General features: G+C 35.8%; 1 protein-coding gene across 1 annotated transcript in view; it reads left to right on the top strand.

Moving 5' to 3' along the window:
* The window catches only part of GBE1 (1,4-alpha-glucan branching enzyme 1), a 282,806-nt gene extending 261,501 nt beyond the window's left edge, over positions 1-21,305 (top strand). Inside the window, exons 15-16 of the mRNA XM_055260356.2 lie at positions 10,757-10,874; positions 20,558-21,305. Coding sequence (XP_055116331.2) covers positions 10,757-10,874; positions 20,558-20,614 — 175 coding nt within the window. The 3' untranslated portion in view covers positions 20,615-21,305. The remainder of the gene's footprint in view (positions 1-10,756; positions 10,875-20,557) is intronic.
* The last annotated feature ends 1,791 nt before the right edge of the window (positions 21,306-23,096 follow it).

A 23,096-nucleotide genomic window follows, 5' to 3' on the forward strand; every position in this document is an offset into this window, starting at 1 on the left:
AAATACCAAATTCTGGTGAGAACAAAGACACAGAGAAAGAGGACTAGAAATAAGGATCATAAAGAAAGAAGAGGCCAAGTCAAGTATATAAAGTAAAATAAGGAATTAATAGACCCACTTTTATATTTTTCATCTCTTGATGAAAAATATGAGCCTTGAAGATAAACATTTTATATAATTCTTGAGACAGCAGTTTAAGCGAGCCAGGGTCTATAATAATAATAGCCACAGCAGCTAATAATTTGAGCACTTTTCCCAGTGCTAGATAGGGTGTTAAGCACTCAATAATCGATTGCTTCAGTTAATCTCTACACCCACCCTCTGATGTGTTACCTCCATTTACAAATGAGAGACGGAGCCTCCGGGAAGTAAGTAACTTGCTCAAAGACACACAGTTAGCAATTGGTAGGACTGGAATTAGAATGCAGTTGTTAGACCCTAAAGCTCATGGAGGTACTCACCATATTTTAGTGTTTTAGAATGCTGTCTCCTATCCCTGTCTTTCTGCCTGAAATGGCTTGGATAATGCTTTCTTACTGCTTATGATTGTCTTTATTTTTCAGAGGTCCCCGTTTGCAATTATCTTTTTATTTAGATATATTGCGCTTGACTCCATTGAAGGCTGTTCCCAGAGTAAGTTTGTTTGGGGGAAGGTGTTTATAGCCTGAATCAAAATTATTTTGAGTTTAAAAGCACAATGTTTTTTTTTAGAAAGTGTTGAGTCTGCAGGGTGTAAACTCATTTTGATAATAAAAGATTTGGTTAAAAAGGTGAATAAAAATCTGTTATTTTTTCTTTTTCAGTTCTAAATAATTGCCATCGCTTCATCAGATAATTGAATTTACAAGTTCTTTGGATAATCCTGAAGGCACAGACAGAGAGCAACAGTTTTAGGGAGAGGTTAGTGCAGAAGTGTGAGCACATTTTTCTATTCTTCTTCCTTCTCAAATTATTGAGAAACAGTGACTTTTTAAATTTAAGTTATATAATCTTCTAGGATACAGAAAAGTTTCCAAGTAGGTTAGTCAGAAGTATTCTGTAAAGTATTTAGAATAATTGTCCTATTTACATAGAGAAATATGTAGTACTCAAAATTTTGTATTACCATTTGATTTGCTATTTACTGATGTGTGTCATTAAGCATGCTTAAAAATAAACTAATAATTTGCATGAAAATACATTTCAAAAAGCATAGTAATCCATTAATTAACCTGGTAGTGACATTTGAGCCCCTCATCCTTTGAGCTTGTTTTATTGCTATTTTGCATTGTACAGTTTCTAAAAATGTATGGCTGAAGAAGCATACTTGCAGGGATTGGGGTTTATTTTGTAGTCTAAAATCAGAAACCTTTTGTTGATGAAATGAGCACATCCTAGACTATAATAGAAATATGCTTCTGTTTTGCACTTAATTAAAATGTACGGGTGTCATTTATACTTTTAACGAAGACAGTGTTCACAAATTTGAATGCATATTTAGCTTATGCATGAAGATCTTGCTTTTTTCAAGGTCATTAAAATTTTAAGGTAATCTAATAACGACAAATATATACATATATATGTATATACACACATATATGTATAAAGAAAAAAGTTGCATTTGGCTTGTTATATTTTAAAATTTGCTTTGATTACATTGATTAGTAAGTTCTCTGTTTGTTTTGTTTGTTTGCTTGTTTGTTTGTTTTTGAGATGGAGTCCTGCTCTGTTGCCCAGGCTGGAGTGCAGGAGTGCAGTGGCACAATCTTGGCCTACTGCAAGCTCCACCGCCCGGGTTCACGCCATTCTCCTGCCTCAGCCTCACGAGTAGCTGGGACTACAGGCACCCACCACCACACCTGGCTAATTTTTGGTATTTTTAGTAGAGACGGGGTTTCACCGTGTTAGCCAGGATGGTCTCCATCTCCTGACCTGGTGATCCACCCGCCTTGGCCTCCCAAAGTGCTGGGATTACAGGCCTGAGCCACTGCGCCCGGGCAAGTTCTCTGTTTAATTCCACATTACTTTCTTATAAATTTTATTTTAGAAATATTATAATATTGGGGATTTTTAAAAACTAAAGTCAGGGAGATAAAAAAAAAACTAACTGGATATTTTCCATTGAAAGAAATATAATCATAAAGCTCACATGGCCATAAATAGTTTTGAAAAGTAATTAAAATATCAGAACTCTCATTTTTTTTTACTTATGTTTTAAGTTCAGGGGTACAAGTGCAGGTTTGTTATATAGGTAAACGTGTCATGGAGGTTTATTGTACAGATTATTTCATCGCCAACGTATTAAGCCTAGTATCTATTAGTTATTTTTCCTGATCCTCTTCCCTCCTCCCACCCTCCACCCTCTGGAAGGCCCCAGTGTGTGTTGTTCCTCTTTATGTGTCCGTGTGGTCTCCTCATTTAGCTCTGCTTAAGTGAGAACATGCAGTATTTGGTTTTCTGTTTCTGTGTTAGTTTGCTAAGGATAATGGTCTCCAACTCCATTCATGTCCCTGCAAAGAACATGATCTCATGCTTTTTAATAGCTGCGTAGCATTTCATGGCGTATGTGTACCACATTTTCTTTATCTGGTCTGTCATTGGTGGACATTTAGGTTTATTACCTGATTTTTCCATTGTGAATAGTGCTGCAGTGAACCTGTGCCTGCATGTGTCTTTATAATAGAATGAATTATTTTCCTTTGAGTATGTACCCTTTAACAAGATTGCTGGGTTAAATCATATTTCTGTCTTTAGGTCTTTGAGGAATCACCACACTGACTTTCACAACGTTCAAACTAATTTACATTCCCACGAATGGTGTATAAGTGTTCCTTCTTCTCCACAATCTTGCCAGCATCTGTTATTTTTTGACTTTTTTTTTTTTTTTTCTGAGACGGAGTCTTGCTCTGTCGCCCAGGCTGGAGTGCAGTGGTGTGATCTTGGCTCACTGCAAGCTCTGCCTCCCAGGTTCACGACATTCTCCTGCCTCAGCCTCCCGAGTAGCTGGGACTACAGGCGCCTGCCACCACGCCCGGCTAATTTTTTGTATTTTTTAGTGGAGACGGGGTTTCCCCGTGTTAGCCAGGATGGTCTTAATCTCCTGACCTCGTGATCTGCCCGCCTCGGCCTCCCAAAGTGCTGGGATTACAGGCGTGAGCCACCTTGCCCAGCCTTGACTTTTTTTTTTTTTTATTATACTTTAAGTTTTAGGGTATGTGTGCACAACGTGCAGGTTTGTTACATATATATACATGTGCCATGTTGGTGTGCTGCACCCATTAACTCGTCATTTAGCATTAGGTGTATCTCCTAATGCTATCCCTCCCCTCTTCCCCCCTGCCACAACAGGCCCCAGTGTGTGATGTTCCCCTTCCTGTGTCCATGTGTTCTCATTGTTCAGTTCCCACCTATGAGTGAGAACATGTGGTGTTTGGTTTTTTGTCCTTGTGATAGTTTGCTGAGAATGATGGTTTCCAGCTTCATCCATGTCCCTACAAAAGACACGAACTCATCCTTTTTTATGGCTGCATAGTATTCCATGGTGTATATGTGCCCCATTTTCTTAATCCAGTCTATCATTGTTGGACATTTGGGTTGGTTCCAAGCCTTTGCTATTGTGAATAGTGCCACAATAAACATGTGTGTGCATGTGTCTTTATAGCAGCATGATTTATAATCCTTTGGGTATATGCCCAGTAATGGGATGACTTTTTAATAATAGCCCTTCTGCCTGGTGTGAGATGGTGTCTCTTTGTAGTTTTGCATTCCTCTAGGGATCGGTGATGTTGAGCTTTATTTCATATGATTATTGGCTGCATGTATATCTTCTTTTGAAAAGTGTCTGTTCATGTCCTTTGCCTGCTTTTTTATCAGTGTGTTTGTTTTTTTCCTTGTAAATTTGTTTAAGTGCCTCATAGATGCTGAATATTAGAACTTTGTCAGATGCGTAGTTTGCAAAAATTTTCTCTCATTCTGTAGGTTGTCCATTTACCCTGTTGATAATTTCTTTTTCTGTGCAAAAGTTCCCTAGTTCAGTTAGATCCCATTTGTCAGTTTTTGCTTTTGGTGTCTTCGTCATGGAATCTTTGCCCTTGCCTATGTCCTGAATGGTATCGCCTAGGTTGTCTTTCAGGGTTTTTACAGTTTTGGCTTTACATTTAAGTCTTTAATCCATCTTGAGTTAATTTTTGTATATGGTGTAAGGAGGGGTCCAGTTTCAATCTTCTACAAATGGCTAGCTAGCAGAACTATCATTTTTAATGATGACTGTTTAAGTTTAGTGTGTATTCTAGATCACAGAAGTAAAAATAGAATTACCTAAATAAGATACACAAATACACACATACACACACACACATACCTACAACACCCCTCCACCACACACTAACAGACCTGCACATTCATTATCTATATAGCAATATATCACAAGTCTTTGCCACTCCTGCATTTGGAAAGAGACCAGAGAGAGAAACTGAAAGTTGTAGTTTATAGCCTTTTCTGTGATTCAGGACAATAAAGTAGGCATAATTTAGCTATGTTTATAAAATAAATGGACAGATCTATTTGAGATGCTAGGTAGCTATAACCTTAGGTTTTGTGGATTATAACCAGCAATAAATTCAATCCATGTAACATAAAAAGGGAAGGATTGTGTTAGAACATTGTGGCAAGCCCTGTGCAGTATAGATCTCTTCAGACTACTACAATCATTAAACTCTCCTTGCTTTTCAGCAACTGTTCTTACCCTACCAGACATTTGTTCACATTTCCATTAATTAAAACATTCCTTAGAATTTTGAACCTAATATTTTCTGCCTTCAGTATAAATTCTCTTTCCTGGGATCACTTACTTCCTGGGCATTATTTTAATCGTGGTAATATGAATGGATTGATTAAAGAATTAGATATAAAATAACTTATACTAAATTCCTATTCCAAAAACCTACATTATTTCACATTTTAGCCTGTCTTCAGTTGGCATGTATCTTACAATATTGATGTGGTAGTGATATTTTTCTCTTCATTAGAGATATATAAAATAATTCATCTTGAAATGGGTGATGTCTTAGATTTGAAGATATATGGTAACTTACCCGCTCTGCCATCATTATAGTCATCTAGTCACTGGAGAACTCTTCTTTTTGTCACTCAATTTGAAACCTCAAGGGTTGTACCTTACAATAAATTTCCTTAGCTTCATCAGTGGGAGTGAAGTGAGTTTAGTGCAGAATGATATAAATGATAGTACTTCTTACATCAAAATCCTTATACTTTGAACAGACACTTTATCAAGTGCCTGAGCAAACACAGCAGCTTTTGAAGTATTTGAAGAGCCATTGAATTTAAGAGTCTTCATGCCTTCACTGTTCTTTAATCTTATTAGTACAGGCCTCCTTCAGAACACTGGCTCTTCCTTGGGTCAAATTTAAGGACTATAAAATTTAAGGATTATAAAATAAGGCTCGAAACTTCTTATCTACTTCAACCTGTTGATAGATAATGTCAAATACTTAGGAAGCTCTTGAATTTAAAACAAGAAATCATAATATTTTAAAATGCTATCCAAGATAGGGACCTATTTGATCTCCTTTAAAAAAAAAACTATTAAAAAATTGTCATTCTTTCCCTACTGTATTTTTTTCCAGTTGAACAAGGTAAATTTTATGGTCCAGTGTTTTGTATTTACTAATAAAATGATCAAATGGACCAAATGAATAAGAAATGGACTAGAACAAGTATAGTAAATCTCAGATATTCAGACCTCAACATTACTTTTAGGAATGGCAATCTTGTATATCTAATCGTGTCAGTAATTTAGATGGATATCATTTTATCTGATTTTTCTATTTTTATTCTTCTCGTCATTTTCATTCTGTCCTCTTTATGCTTGGAATGTGATATGTTTTGGATATTTGTCCCCTCGAGATATCATGTTGAAATGTGATTCCCAGTGTTGGAGGTGGTTGAGTTCTCACTCACATGAGAGCTGATTGTTTAAAGGAGCTTCACTCCTCCTCGCTCTCTCTTGTTCTCTTTCTTGCCATGTGACATTCCTGGACCCCTTCTCCTTCTGCCATAATTGTAAGCTTCTTAAGGCCCTCACCAAAAGCAGATGCCAGCATCATGCTTCCTGTATGTATCATCTGCAGAACCGTGAGCCAAAATAAATTACAAAGTCTCAAATATAACAATATAAAGATTTTCAACCTGAGAAATAAACAAGAAACTGTATATGAAAACACTGCCATATTCTTGGCATAAAATTGGTGCCACATATAGAGAGTAAGGTAATCAGATCTACATTTGACTTACACACACCTCCCAACTCTACCACTTAACAAGCTGTCTATCTTTGGGCACAACTGCTCTCCCCTTCCACTTCTGTTTCCCTAATTCAGCCTCAGTTTCCTTACTTTTGAGTACTGTCACTTGTACTTCTAAAACTCAGTCTATGTCTCTCCTTTCCCACACTCAGAGATTAGCCATACTTAACTATCCTTGGACGGTTGTTAGACTCCTGACTGTTTTTTCCGACTTAGTCTTTCCACTGTCTGCTTTATACTGTTTACAACCTCCGGGTTAAATTTTTTTTTTATTGTGATACCCTTTCTCAGGAATTTTAAACACTATGACACTTAACTAATAAAATAAGTCTTAAGACCCTAACCCAGCCTTCAAAAGTCTTCATATGTGGCTCATCCCTCATATTCTTCTTCCCTGACTCTCCCTCTCATTGCATATTGCTCTTTGCTCTATTTATGCATGTTCATATGCATGCCTAATCTCCCTTTACAGGCTGTAAGTCACATGTACACGAAGACCATGTCTTCATTATTTTTGTTTCTTGCGCAGTATCTTGTACATTGTATGTACTTAGTAAATGAATGGGGGAGTAAAGACAATTTATTGTACTTTCCCCAATTATAAAAAACAATATATGTAATTTGGCTTTTCTTGGTAAGTCAGTGTTGTCATTCTGAATATCAGTTTCAAAGTTTTATTGGGAACCTATTATGAGAAGGTCCTCTGCCAGGCATAGGGAGGTAGCTATGGATAACAGATGACCTTTTAAGGTGTCCTGCTAAATTTATCCTATGTGCTATGTATTGGAAACCATATAACGAAGGTAGTTTAAAATAAGTGTACATTGGCTTTGAGTCATATTTTCAGAGATAAATTTTCACAGAAAAAGGATGATGTAGGAATTGTGGTGCTGTGTGGGTCCCATATCATGTATGTACGTATGTGTGCATCTGTGTGTATGTGCGTGCGCACGACAGTGAGGGAGTACCCAAGTGAGAGAACGTGTGAAACAAACAAATGAGTTGCTCAAATAACCTGCTTGAAAAGGCTTGTTCTAATTCTAAGCAGTATTGCTAAAACATGTAGTTTCCTGATACTTGAATAATATATGGTAGCAATTCATAATTATAAAGCTCTTTCACATGCGTTGCCTTTCACTTAGTGTTTAAATTTGTAGAAATTTCTGGATTTTAAAGGCCACATTTTCTAAAGGAAGCTATTGTGTTCCCTGGGTAACGTAGACACAGAACTGGGTGATTGCAGAAGTGGACACAGAAAATTTTCTTCTTTAAATTATAGGCCAGAGAAACATGTCTAAACCGATGTTTTGAAACTTTCTCTATGGCTTTTATAAGCTTTTCCTTTATGGCTACCAATTATATAAAGTAAGTAGATTCTAACATTTTCAATATGATGATCTCTTTCTGCGTCAAAGAGAAATGAATCCTTATATAGCAATTGTTCTTTTACTGTCCTTTGATTGAGAAAAGTATACACAAAAACGATTAAATTTTGTGACTTTAAAATTGCATTTTTTGGTGTGTGAAGCTCAGTCTGTACTTTATTGTGGGAAAAGCATGTAAAATGATGGACACATGATTTTTATTTTACTATAACATTGAAAATAACTATTAAATATTTAATTCTGTGTCGGAAAAATAATTTTGTTGAGAGCATTCTCCTTTATTAAGAAGAAGAAAAAAAAAAAAGCATGCCAGGCATTTTAGCTCACTAATCCCAGCACTTTAAGCAGCCGACGTGGGCAGATCGCTTGAGCTCAAGGGTTCGAGACCAACCTGGGCAACATGGCGAAACCCCATCTCTACAAAAAATATAAAAATCAGTCTGGTAGCATGTGCCTGTGGTCTCAACTACTTGAGAGGCTGAAGTGGGACAAATTGCTTGAGCCTGGGAGGCAGAGGTTTCAGTGAGCCAAGATCGCACCACTACACTGCAGCCTGGGTGACAGCCAGACCCTGTCTCAAAAAAAAAAAAAAAAAAAAAGCCCCTAAGTAAATGAGGGAATTCTTATTTTTAGTTTTACAACCTTAAATTATTTTCCTATAACATTTTAAAAATTATAATTCAGGTGACTAAAATGAAAGTGTTCATAGGAGGAATAGTCATCTCTAGTATTAGTGAGAAGTTGAATTTGGTTAGGAAAGGGTTCAGAACATGCTACCCCGAAATATGCCACTTTGGCTTATTGATTATTTTGAGCTGAAGCTGTTTGAGAAACAGCAGATGCAGAAAGAGCTCTTTGATCTCCTCGTTTCTACCTAAAAGCAAATCATAAAATTACCCGTGAAAAAGTTGCCTTTCCTGTGCCAGGAATAGGAGGACATTCTCATCACCAGACATTGGGAAGCCTTTCCGAAACAGACCTGTACAAACAAACCTACTAAAATAACCCCTAGTTATTTTCAGTTTCCCCCATATATTTCCTCGTTGTTTTCCCACAATTTACTGCCCCCCCCGGCACAAGCTCTTGTGTCTTGTCACATTCCCATAATTGATCATTCATTGTGTAAAAGGCACATTAAATGTTTGGGTCTAATGGTTTTTCTTTTCTTTTTTTTTTTTTTTTTCTTTTTAACTTTCAGGTTCAGGGGGTACATGTGCAGGTTTGTTACTGGGTAAACTGCACGTTGTGGGGGTTTGGTGCACAGATTTTTTTGTCACCCAGGTAATAAGCATAGTAACTGATGGGTAGTTTTTCCACCCTCACCCTCCCCCAACCTCCTACCCTCAAGTAGGCCCTGGTTTTTGTTGAATTAACGCAGGAAGGGAAAACCAAATACCTCATGTTCTCACTTATAAATGTGAGCTAAACATTGAGTAACATGGACACAAAGAAGGGAACAATATAATCTGCATTTTAATGGTAAAAACATGTACGTTCTTTGAAATATAGTGTCAAATGTGTATAACAACATAATTTAGTCTTTAGACAATGCCTAATGCATATATAGATTCCCAACCCCTTATACTAACATAACTACTCACTCAGTGAGAACTTACAATAAGGTGACTACCAGTCAGTGATTCTTGACACCTAGGTTGGGAACCATTGGTTTTGATGATATGCTTGCCTTATTTAGCCACTGCTGTCAAAAGCCTACGTTGTGAACCAGTAATTCATTAATTGATATTTTAATTCAGTCGTTTTTTAAAGTATTCTAGAACATTACTCTCTAAACTGTACTGTTTTAGTTTTTGGAAGATTTGTCAAAGTATTTTGAAGAACAAAAGCTAAACTTCTATGTTAATAGTTTTTTTTAAATTCCACAATATTTCATTATTTGCCATGTCTTTGATTATTTATTTTCATTATCCAGATTTCAGCCCTAGATATGTTGGTACACTCAAATAATTCTCAGCTATATTGAGTGACTTTAAATGTCCCTGTGCCTAGTAGTCATCATTTGAATCTCAGTCTTTCTCTCTTTCTCAACTCAGTAATATTCTGATTATCAGTTTCAGTTTGAATTAGAGAAGGCTGACCTGGATTGACTAAAATGGAGGCAACACTACTAGCAAAAGTTTCTGTAGCATGTCCATCTTCATCTCTGACTTAGACAAAGATTTTCAAGGGTTGAAAATGATGGCTCATTGTTCCTTGCTCACAGGTTCTATTAATGTGATAATTTTTGCAGTAATGATAATATCCTAACATTTCTGAGATTAGTGATATATTTTCCAGGAAATCAAAACAAAAAGCACTTAAACTATCTGTATTTCTACTTAGGCGAGAAGAAACTTAAGATTTCTAAGATACCAATGCATATTTAATTGTAGATTTTTGTATCAAGTACCATTTCTAGACATTTTGAGCCTAATAAATTTGAACATAATGATAGCTTTTATTAATTTTGCTGTAAATATGCTAATACTATCTAACAACTTATTGTGAAAAATCAGATGTTCGGTACAGATGCAATGATGCCTTTCTTTTTTGAATATTTTTTATCTGAAGTTGATTCAATTCATAGATGCAAAATCCACAGATATGGAGCACTGACTGTATGTATTTAATAATATATCTAGCAGACACATGGAAATAGTATAACTATTAGTAAATATTTAAAAGATGACTACATGTTGAACTTATTCTTTATGACTTGTCTTGGTAGAAATAATATAATCTCAAGGAGCAAAATTTCTATTCAATATGGAGAAGAATTTATAACAAGTGGAATGGGTTGCTTGAAGAGAAAAGTAGATTAGGTATGTTTCGTCCCAGGCTGGGTGATCACTTGATGAGTCGTGATGGAAGTATAACAGGGATCTCATGAGTGTGTGCAGTAGATAGCCTATACAGCCCCTTTCAAACATAAAACTATAAAAGAAGAAATTAGTTCTTAGCACAAATTATGATGTAACACTGCTCAACACTTTTAAATTGCTCTCTCAGCACATATTTTCAATGTCTCATTCAACTCCTCAACTGTTGTGAATTCCTTAAGAGCTGTACATTCAAAATTGTGCTAGATTCAGATGCAGCGGAATATGGAGGGCATCAGAGACTGGACCACAGCACTGACTTTTTTTCTGAGGCTTTTGAACATAATGGGCGTCCCTGTTCTCTTTTGGTAAGTAAGTTTCTCAACATATTTCCTGCTATTTTAATGTACTCCTTTATTCTTATAGTAATGTTTTTGTTCAAATAAACAACTCTTCAAATAAGCAACATGGAATAAAAGCATGAAGGAAAGGGGTTAGGGAGAGGGGACTATGCTTGGCCAGATGTAATGTATGTAAAAATTGGGTTTTGGAAAAACTAATAGTAAAGGATATTTAGGGGACAATTGGCAAAAATTAAATATTAATAGGATTCAAAACTGTTTCTCAAGAAATGAGCAGAAGGCAGTTTTTTTATTTTTCTTTCAATTATGAACATTGCTATTCTTTATGCAACAGTTCACTTTCCTTCTGTTCTTGTTTTCTCCATAACATTTTATATTAAGCAGATTTCTACATTATTGACTAGCAAATGAAGTTTAATTTAAAACACGTTAAAGGAGTCAATGAAAAATATATCTTTCTTTTCTTTCATGTAGTAAATTGAAGACTGAATTCATTCTAGTTATAAAATTCTCTGGATTTTTTATATTACTGAATGAAGCATTATATGACATAACTAATTTTTACATTGTGGTGTTCACACACATAGAATGTTAGAATGTTGCTTTAAACTACTATGTTTAAGTTCTTTAAAATATGTAGGATTTAGTAAGTTTCTACATACAGAGGAATTCATTATTGAATTTATGGCCATATAGTAGGTTCAAAACCACATTTACCATTTCTAATTCTAGGAGGTACCTAACAAATACATGACTTTACCATAGCTGTTACCAAAGTTCTTATTTCATTAAATTCTCTCACTTTTCAAAAGTTTAGATAGAAGTCAGGCGTGAGAATCCCTATGGTACCCCTAGGTCTTCCATCTTTCTACTGTTTTCCCACCTCTCAGAGTGATGCCAGCACTCCGCTTTGTAAGCTGCCATATTATATGTAAAAGTGATATGCCAAAGATCATAGCATAAAATCATTGAAAAGAGCAGGGATTACAAAGAGTGAGTTGTTGGATTATGGGTTGTGAGGAAAGTGCAATGGAAAGTCTTATGAGAATTAGGTGTTGCCCTAAATGTATGTGTGTGCATATGGGTGTGTGTTGATGATGACATTGATACAGCTTTAGATATTGGAGAAAGATATGTATTTTTAAGAGCGAGGGCTTAAGGGTGCTATCACATTCTTCAAGGAATTATTACTGTAGTCTGAGAACATTCGATTTTGACATGTAAAATAAGAAAGTGAACACAAATATTACCATAAAGTTCTGAAATAATCAAAAGAATTAGATGCCCTTAGGGGTTAGGAAAGATGATTCAGCTCACAAAGGGGAGTCATGGGGAAGGAGCAACTGATTGCAATAAAACTGAACTTTCACTGATGGAACTAGACTGAAAGGACTTGGAAAGACTCAGACAGCAAAATTCTTACATAGCCAGCTTTTCTAAATGTCCGTGTACCCCAACAGGGTTCTGTTATGAAGAACCTGAAGGTATAGTGAAAAGATCACAAAACCCCACGGCACAGGACCTGGAATCCTGACCCTAGTCTGCCATTTACTCACTGAGAAATTGAGTAATTTAACTTTTTTTGCACTGCAGTTTCCCCCACCTGTAAAATGAAGATGATTGATATTATCTTCCCTATAGCAAGAGATTCTTAGGAAGCAGAAACTCTTTAACATGCCCAAGCTTTTTGGAAACTGTAAAATGCTATTGCACATGTATTTTAAAGTTGTTATTGTCATGGATAGGCAACTATTATTCAGTAGTTTAAACATGTCAAAATACTAAGTGTTCGAGGACACACAATTAAGAATACCTTCTCCTAACTTTGGGGAAATTATAATCTTAGGCGACGGCTCAGACTCTTTTGAGGTGGGCAGAAAATATCTTGGCATCCTTTCAATTTTGTGAGAGTAAAGATATGCTGGCATAATTAAAACAAGCCAAGCAACCAATGGCAGCAACATCGGGAGATTACTTTTCAATCACTAATTGAATTGATCTCACCAATATGGAAAATGCAGTTGTAAATTATCAGGTAGAATAAAGAATATCTCATAAGTGTCAGTAATACATAGAGGAGGACAGCACTGTAAGGACATAGGAAACAGACAAGAGCTGACCACTGCCTGCGACAGAATTCTAATCTAACGTGCAGCTGTGAGATAAGGGCTAGCTCTCTCTTCCCAGCAGCAGCATCTTGTTTTCGGTGACTATAGTGCTTCAGGAATCACTCGTTGAAATACACCTTTAGGCTCCAGATGATAAGATCACTCGTTTTTTTTTTTGTTTGTTTGTTTGTTTTTTTATTATACTTTAGGGTTTTAGGGTACATGTGCACAATGTGCAGGTTTGTTACATATGTATCCATGTGTCATGTTGATTTCCTGCACCCATTAACTCGTCATTTAGCATTAGGTGTATCTCCTAATGCTGTCCCTCCCCCCTCCCCCCACCCCACAACAGTCCCCGGAGTGTGATGTTCCCCTTCCTGTGTCCATGAGTTCTCATTGTTCAATTCCCACCTATGAGTGAGAATATGCGGTGTTTGGTTTTTTGTCCTTGCGATAGTTTACTGAGAATGATGTTTTCCAGTTTCATCCATGTCCCTACAAAGGACACGAACTCATCATTTTTTATGGCTGCATAGTATTCCATGGTGTATATGTGCCACATTTTCTTAATCCAGTCTATCGTTGTTGGACATTTGGGTTGGTTCCAACTCTTTGCTATTGTGAATAGTGCCGCAATAAACATACGTGTGCATGATTTATAGTCCTTTGGGTATATACCCAGTAATGGGATGGCTGGGTCAAATGGTATTTCTAGTTCGAGATCCCTGAGGAATCGCCACACTGACTTCCACAATGGTTGAACTAGTTTACAGTCCCACCAACAGTGTAAAAGTGTTCCTATTTCTCCACATCCTCTCCAGCACCTGTTGTTTCCTGATTTTTTAATGATGGCCATTCTAACTGGTGTGAGATGGTATCTCACTGTGGTTTTGATTTGCATTTCTCTGATGGCCAGTGATGAGGAGCATTTCTTCATGTGTTTTTTGGCTGCATAAATGTCTTCTTTTGAGAAGTGTCTGTTCATGTCCTCTGCCCACTTTTTGATGGGGTTGTTTGTTTTTTTCTTGTAAATTTGTTTGAGTTCATTGTAGATTCTGGATATTAGCCCTTTGTCAGATGAGTAGGTTGCAAAAATTTTCTCCCATTGTGTAGGTTGCCTGTTCACTCTGATGGTAGTTTCTTTTGCTGTGCAGAAGCTCTTTAGTTTAATGAGATCCCATTTGTCGATTTTGGCTTTTGTTGCCATTGCTTTTGGTGTTTTAGACATGAAGTCCTTGCCCACGCCTATGTCCTGAATGGTATTGCCTAGGTTTTCTTGTAGGATTTTAATGGTTTTAGGTCTAACATATAAGTCTTTAATCCATCTTGAATCACTCGTTTTAATGTCAGATTAAGGGAGCCCACACAGACGAGTAAAATACAGAAAATCTAGGCAAACAGGTTTTCTTTTTACCGAAGTTAATCAGCAAAGAGTCAGGAAAAAAAATCACATTAACAAATGTACCTATTCTAATAATGCTTCATTATAAGGGAACTCCTTATTAAACTGAGTCATATGTGCTGGGATCCAGTGGAGTTGCTTGAACATAATCATAAGTGCTGTCAGTCTTACACCACTTCCAGTGAGATCACTCATACCTCCCATACTCGCAGACTAAAAGGAGGAAGGAAGAACAAAATATAACTTTTCCTTCTTCCATGAAATTTTTGCCCATCATAACTAGTACACAGCATTTGCTAAGGCTTAATTTGCAAGCTTAATAATCCAAAGGATCTGCTGAATAAGTGTCAAATCTGTTTTCAAAGATTGCAACAAACAGCCCGAAGGAATCTTAAAACAGCCATACATGCAGCAGCATCAGCAGGTACCGCTCTAGCGTTGTCTCTGTGTGCTCCCTCAGCTGAAACTGTGAAGCCAGGGATAACTGCATGCATACCGCCATTGAAATGTATTTGCTAAGGTCAGAGTATGTCATAAATGTCCAAAAGCAATAGGGCAGAGCTCCGCCAGTGTGCTTTACTGGCAGTTATTGGAAACTCCATTTAAGTATAATCATTTCTCTATATTTTGATTCCTGATACAGGAACTTCATATGTTAACCTGTATGTTAATCAGTGCACTGGAGGCAGGGGACTTCCTTTCTCTCCTCTGATTCATAAAATCAAATTCCATGGCACAAATGGGAGAAGAGAGATTATTGAGCCTTAAATGAATTAGATTTCTTTACAGTAACTGAATGATGATGCTGAAAATGAGAATAAAGCAATAGGTTTAGCACTAATTACTTTGGCAATTAGGCTTCTTATCAATAAGAAGTAGATGTATTTACTGTCATTCTAAATTTGGAGGTTCAAAAGTAGGCTTGATTTAAATATAGGATTTGGCATAGATGTATCATTTTTATTGCCCCTCAGTTGTAAGTTTTAATACAACTTAATAGTTGGAAAATATCTTTTGCTGTATTCAAAATTATGAAAATAGTTTTTTAGAAGGAAGAAAATCTTGATTTTTAGTTTACTTTTTTAATGTATATGTTATACAGAAATACTAGCGTCACTTTTCTCCTAACCCCAATGCAAAATAATGAGAATTAGAATACAAGAATAAAATTTATTTTTTCTTAGAAAAGTATTTTATGAACTAAAGCATGTATGTGAAAACTAAAATTATTTTATATCATCTTTTATTTTTCAAAAAACTGTGTGATTTTTATTATAAAAAAAGTGTGTATATAGACTATGAAAGAATCTGATGACTTTTTCATTGAATGATGTTTTATTTGTTTTTTGTGAGATGGAGTCTCACTCTGTTGCCCAGGCTGGAGTGCAGTGGCGATCTTGACTCACTGCAACCTCTGCCTCCCAGGTTCAAGCAGTTTTCCTGCCTCGGCCTCCTGAATAGCTGGGATTACAGCCGCACACCACCATGCCCAGCTAATTTTTGTATTTTTAGTAGAAACGAGATTTCATCATGTTGGCCAGGCTGGTCTCAAACTCCTGACCTCAGGTGATCCACCTGCCTCAGCCTCCCAAAGTACTGGGATCACAGGTGTGAGCCACCATGCCCGACCCACTGAATGATGTTTTCATTCTACCAGAATTATATGTGTATGTGCTATTTCTAAACTTAACAATTTCTAAGAGAATTTTTTTAATTACCCTTTAAAGTATTAAATATTTTTTAATTTTAAAATTTTCTTTTTTTAAATGACACTGTGTTTTCAAAAATTGTCTAATTAAATTTTGCAAGTCAGTTATTAGTCCTAGAGGAAAATATAGTCCTAGAGGAAAATAACATTTTGCCTGAATGACATAAAATAGACCATTGTGTGAACAGTTATTTTTTTAGCCACACTCATGGTTAGTGTAATAATTAAGTCATTAAAGTCGTCAAAATAACTGAGTAGATTAGCATGCATTTGACTCTCTTAATAAATGAATTGGATTGTACTGTGCTATTCTGATTCTTTATGAAGAGCAGACTATTAATATAGCTAGAAAAAAATGAAACTCATGGCTGTATACTACATTGTCTCATGTTCTTAAGGTGATTCTAGGTATAAAATGTTTAGAGCTTACAGGCTAATAAATGAGCATAGGAAATGTGTTTATCAGCATGCATATTATCATGCATAATAAGTGGCTTCTATATACAGGTATGTCAATGTACTTTTTATATTTAAATATACTTAAATGATTGTGTTTAAATCTACTGAAATGTGTTCATGTTTCTTTTCTCTTGCCATATTAATCAAAACTATTTTATGAATTAAAATGATAAAATGAGAATTACAGAGTCAATACTTAGACTAAATTTTAGAAACCCCAAATTGTTCATGTCTGTAATTGTCTCATCATAAGGGTTAGCTCTGATTATCTTAAGTTCCCTGGTATAATTAGTAGTAATTTCCTAACCACTAAGAAAATTGATTTACATACTCAGAAGAAAACTCAAAATTCCATAAATAGCCATAGTTAAGAAAAATCACTGGCTTTGGGAAATTCTTCCATGTTGCCTGTACCACAAGGGCTCTGGAGCGATAGAAACACGCTCTGGTAATTAACGCTGCAGTGAAATAGATGTATGTTATTACAAAGTGTTTCTGTTAATGATATTGTACAATTGTGAACCAAAGGACTTTTTTAGCATATTGCATTAAGAGGTCTCTAAGTATGACGGAAGTGTCATTATAAACCTTCTTACATAAAAAGACCAGCATCAGTTAGTAAGTATTCTTGAAGCATTTTTTAATCATTAAATGCCACAATGGGAATATATTACAGTGCATATATGACAAACCTGGAACTTTGTTATGGCATCCTTTAAAAAAAAAATCTCTCGGCTGGGCGCAGTGGCTCACGCCTGTAATCCCAACACTTTGGGAGGCCGAGGCAGGCGGAACAGCTGAGGTCGGGAGTTCGAGACCAGCCTTACCAACATGGAGAAACCCCGTCTCTACTAAAAATACAAAAAAAATTAGCTGGGTGTGGTGGCGCATCCCCATAACCCCAGCTACTCGGGAGGCTGAAGCAGGAGAATCACTTGAACCTGGGAGGCGGAGGCTGCAGTGAGCCAAGATCACACCATTGAACTCCAGCCTCGGTAACAAGAGCGAAACTCCTTCTAAAAAGAAAAGAAAAAAAAAAACCTCTTCAATTCAGACAAGCTAAAATGCCAAAACATCAAAGAGTAAGACTGGTTCTAAATTATCATTATGTTATTATTATTATATTTCATTAATGAAATAATGAGGTTATGAATGAAACAGTAGATATCACAATTGCATAGGATCCAAAGCTGAGATATGTCACTATAACACGCACTTACAGAGACCTGTCATTATTTATCCTAGGCCTGACTAATGTATTTCATTGCAACTTTCCCAGGAACCTTGGACTTTGATCAGAGTCTTTTTACTTGCATTGTAGGACAATACTGTATAAGAGAAATGTTTTCAATGTAGAGGGAACTGAAATTCTTTTGTCCAGTTTCTGGTTCTACTGAAATGTTTAGATTGGTTTTCATTTTTAGATTACTCATAGCAGAACAATTCAGAACCATTCAAATTGTAACCTTCTGTCCCACTGATTAGTTAAATCCAGTTACTGTGATCCCCAAAATGAAATATGTAGACTATGGCCAGCCGCGGTGGCTCACGCCTGTAATCTCAGCAATTTGGGAGGCCGAGACGGGCAGATCACAAGGTCAAGAGATTGAGACCATCCTGGCCAACATGGAGAAACCTCATCTCTACTAAAAATACAAAAATTAGCTGAGTGTGGTGTTGTGTACCTGTAATCCCAGCTACTCAGGAGGCTGAGACAGGAGAATGGCTTGAACCCGGGAGGTGGAGATTGCAGTGAGCTGAGATCACACCACTGCACTCCAGCCTGGTGACAGAGTAAGACTCCATCAAAAAACAAAAAAAAAAAAAAAAGAAAGGAAGGAAGGAAGGAAATAAATATGTAGACTAGACCCCCTAATAAGTACATGGGAAACTCCTTTAGAAGGGTAGGTCACTTTCTCAATTTGTACATGTTTTGCTAAGATGTAGGGAGGGAATGGGTTGAATCAGGCTGTTGTTTTTTTTTTTTCTCCTTTGCTTTGGTTTGTGTTCATTTTCTCTGTAGCTTGATTATGGAAATGTGCCCTCCTTTGGACTGGGTCTGTCTGGATCTTTGGTAATAGTTCTGCTTTATTCGTGGATAACTCCAGCTTCCTTTTATTGAATCAGTCTCATAAACATCTTACGTACGACAAAGAGAAAACATTGCATAGAAAGGATTGCATTAGCAGTGAAATTCTGATGTGGTATGATAGTTATGAGATATTAAATACAATGTGTAAATTATAGGGAAACAGTTTGTAGCACTGAAATACATGGTTTTCTCACACTTAGTGACTACATGGATGTAATATTTATGTTTTTGGAAATACTGTATTGCAAAACAGACCATGAGACATTGAGCTACACAGCGACTGCTGGCATTTGTTAATCTTTTGCAGATGACTTTCATTTCCTAAATCACTATTACTTTGAATTGAAGATTAGAAAAACTGTTCTCTAGCCATTACATCCAAAATATAAATTTAAGTGCCACCATTTTAAAACTGCTTTAACTTTTGATGTTAAAAACTAACCAACTGTATCAATATGTCTGATTTTTTTAAGAGTAGTATGGGTTCTTTATTGTGAAACCTTAAGAGAAAACGTTTGTAGAGTTGAGATGCATTGGACATACAAGTCTCATTCAGTGAAAATCAACTGTTCTATTTGATTTTTTTCCTAAAGTCATGTTTGCTTTGCACCTTCATTCTGGTTCTAACCTCTGAAAGCTTTTTTTTTTTTTTAAACCATCAGGCAAGCTTTCATTTAGAGATAAAGTGACTGAAAATAGTAAAATATCAGCAAAGTCAGAAATGAAGAGAGATTGTCACAATGACAACCATCTACAATATTATTTTTACTGTTTGCTTTGTTAATACTTAGATATGTTGTTTGAACTAGCATATAAATAAGCATTAAACAGTTCAAATCACTTCTCAAGTTTATTTAAAAACTTCAGATATATTAGAGAATACCTTGTTAAATACGCACCTATTGATCCACTATTATTCCTTTGTCCATTGTTCATTTTTTTAATTCAGTCAACATCAACATCTGCCTTGTTCAATGGCACCAACTGAGAGTTAGAAATAAAACGTATGACTTCTGCCTTTGTAAAGCTCATAGTCTAATGAGGGAAACAGATGGTAAACTTGAAAAATCATTCACAAATTGTGTTGTGTTCAGAAAGAAATGAAAAAGCTGCCATGATTGGAAAAGAAGGACTTATCATATCTAGGGTTGTCAAGGAAAGCCTCTCCACATAGCTGGGATTTTTCCAAGAGATAAGGAACCAGCAAGGCAAAGAGTGTTTACAGCAGAAGGCACATCATAGGCAAAGATCCAACAAAAGGGGAGTGTTTGTTGTGTCCAAGGAACTGAAAGGCTCCTGCAGCTGGAGCGTAGTGGGTGAAGATGCAAACAAGGAGCTGAGCTGGGATATCAGATTTAGGCAGGGAGGAGCGAGTAAGGGCTGTGCACGCCATGGGGATAATCTGAATCCTAGTTTAAGTGCAGTGTCAAGCCTATTCACTGGTTTAAATTGAGAGTTAGGATTCCTTATATTACATTTCAGTTTTTGTTCTTGAAAGGAAAAAAAAAAAGACAAGATTAAAAATAAAAGTGTCTTGATGCAAAACCAGTGCCTTGTATATTGCTTTTCTTCATCTAAGTGAAGTAGTAACATTGCAAACTGTAGGGCAGCCTTCCCTCACCACCTGATAGAGCCTCAACATGGCAGCAACAGGGCCATTCACATCATTCTTGTGTGAGGAGCATTGGTTTTCATTAAGTCGTATGGAGCCCTCTAGTGGTGGTTGCTTTATGGTAGTCAGGTTGCTGCCAGAACTGTTGGAACTGTGAAATTGAGCCTTCTAAGAGCTTGTAAAATTGTAAAGGTAACTGTAACTTTAGGCAGATGTGAGACTGCATCATGCCTATGTTTCTTTGACGTAATGACAGGCCGTTTGGTACTTTCTTCAATTGCATTGACATAATTGTTTTGACGTAGGTGTACATTCCAAGCAGAGTGGCCCTCATCCTTCAGAATATGGATCTGCTGAATTGAAGAGGCCTGATTTCAGCTCCATCAGATGCAGATTTGTGTTTTGTTTTCTTGTTATCACTGTCCCACAGCTTATAACATGTATGCTTTTCAGAATACAGTTGTCTAGCCAAACCATCAGGTGTCTGAAATTCAACATTGGTTTATGCAAATACAGCAAACTTTTATTTAAGTAGATGGGAGAATATGTTTAAAATATTAGGAATCCTAGACCATATTTTCGAGTCATCTTAGCAGCTAGGATTCTCAAATGGAAGTGTTATATATAATATGTTAAAAACATTGTGCTTTCCTGGCTAATTATTTGATCCTTTTAAATTCAAATTTGAATCATTTGTCATGTATGATTATTTCTGTTAAATGTACATAGTGGATATTTGGTGGCTCTGTTTGTTCTGATATCTTTTGGTCTAAATTATGAGGTACCAAGATTGTTTCTTTGTTTTGTGTTTAGAAATAATGTAATAAATATGCAGTAGTGATATAAAATAAAGAATTATATCCAAGATAATATAAAAGCCATTACGTATGAACTCATCCATGTCTCATTTTGTGTAAGTTTTATTTTGTGATCTCTTGTCCACTAAGTATCTTGTTAAATGCCAGTACCTCAGTCTTTCTGAAGCCCTGAAATGGTAATTGTAGCATTTCAGAAAATGTCTATCATTTCAATCAATAAAAAGCTTTTGCAAAATTGCCTTTGCTAATGTTTATTTTGCAATACTATTATAGAGCTTGATTATAAATGAATATTATTGTGCCTTATCTCAACTCTAATACCTTCTCCACATACATTCACATCTACATGATGGACTAGGAAGCATGGCGATTAATATTTTTTTTTAGGCACAATTTTGTAACTTGAAATCACACTAACCAATTTTGATATCTAAGCTACTCCTTCGTTGTAAACCTGAACACTTTTAGTAGCTAAATTAAGTATCTCCGCTCAGTAGAATACTTCTTCATGAATTTGCTCCTCGGTTAATTAAATACCAGGACACAGGTCTAAGATCATTGATTCATAACTGAGAGATTATAATGCACTTATGGGACATAAAGTATCTGTTACTTTTTCTAAAAGAACTAATTTTTCCCTAATATTAATACTGACTGCTTGTTTTTTGTTTTTAGCCTGATTATTTGCGATTAATTAGAAATGAGTTCTTTCATTAAAAACTTAGTAGGAGAGATAAGCAATAGAAACATTTTTACAGCCAAGCCTATACTGTATATTAACCATCATCCTTAAACTGTTTTTAAATAAAGCCTTGAGCATCTAAGCGTGAAAGGTGTTATTTACTTTAACTTCTAAACAGAATAGTAGTTTGATTTCCTGAAAGAATCAGCAGTGCCAGCTGATATTGATACGTGCTGAGGAAAATTACTGTAAGTCATCTGTAATGGTTTTCCCATTGCATGGACATTATTAATATCTTAGCACTCACATGATCCGTGTACTGTGAGAGTTATTGATTAAAACACAACGTAGAACCATGAAGCATGATATTTCATGTTCTAGTTTATAGTTCCTTAATTTTGCATGTGTTCTATATGAAGAGATATACTGTTTATTAGGTATGGTTTTTAAATTACAATAAATTATTTGACACCTAGAACACATTTACTTTTCATTTTGACCTCTGTGGCAAAGTGAGGAAGAACGGACTAATTATATGCCATATTTTCATTATATTGATTGATTTTGCTAATAGGTTCTTTAGATTTCACAGTCTAAAGTTAGGATTTAACAATGTAATGTAAGTTAATTGCCCCTGTCAAGTGCCCTTCTCCCCCACCCAGAAGATCGATAAATGCATGTTGCTAGGTAGGAATTACAAAAACCCATGCAAACAAATAAAATATTAAGAGTCCAAAGTGGAAAGCAGTTGGGTTATATCACAGCATAGAGGACCTTTATGGAACATTCTAATATTCTAATGATTTTTACTGTAGGACTTTTCATTTCTGTGTCAGTAACATTCTCATTGTTATGTCATCTTGTACGAAGTTCTTTATTGGCTAAATGTTTCAATAATCAAAGCATTTGCAAAATTTTACTCTTATAATGTGCCTTATAATGTTTTTTCTCTGACGTGTTTATTAACCAACATCAGAAATGAGTGAACTGTCTTTGTTGACTTTTTAAAAATAAATATTTTGCTGTTTCAATTTTTTATGTTCTAGAAAACATGAGTACAGGTTTCTTGCTATCATTTTCTAATATTAGCAAACGAATTCTAGTAGTTGCCCTATTATCTGTAATAGGATTTACACCTAAAGCTCATGATGCATAAGGTTTTCGTTTAATAAATAGCCGACTCAGGAAATACCATAGCTCATAATAGCCATAAATTGAATTGTAAACATTTCTCCTAGAATGTTTCCCACTTTATACCACTTGAACTCTGAGGGTCAACTTTTCTCATATTCTCTTTTCTATAAACGTAATGTTTCTCACTTTGCCCTGTTCTTAGCTGACGTG

This window comes from Symphalangus syndactylus, chromosome 21 (genome assembly GCF_028878055.3).
Source record: "Symphalangus syndactylus isolate Jambi chromosome 21, NHGRI_mSymSyn1-v2.1_pri, whole genome shotgun sequence".
In the NCBI taxonomy this organism is placed as follows: Eukaryota; Metazoa; Chordata; class Mammalia; order Primates; family Hylobatidae; genus Symphalangus; species Symphalangus syndactylus.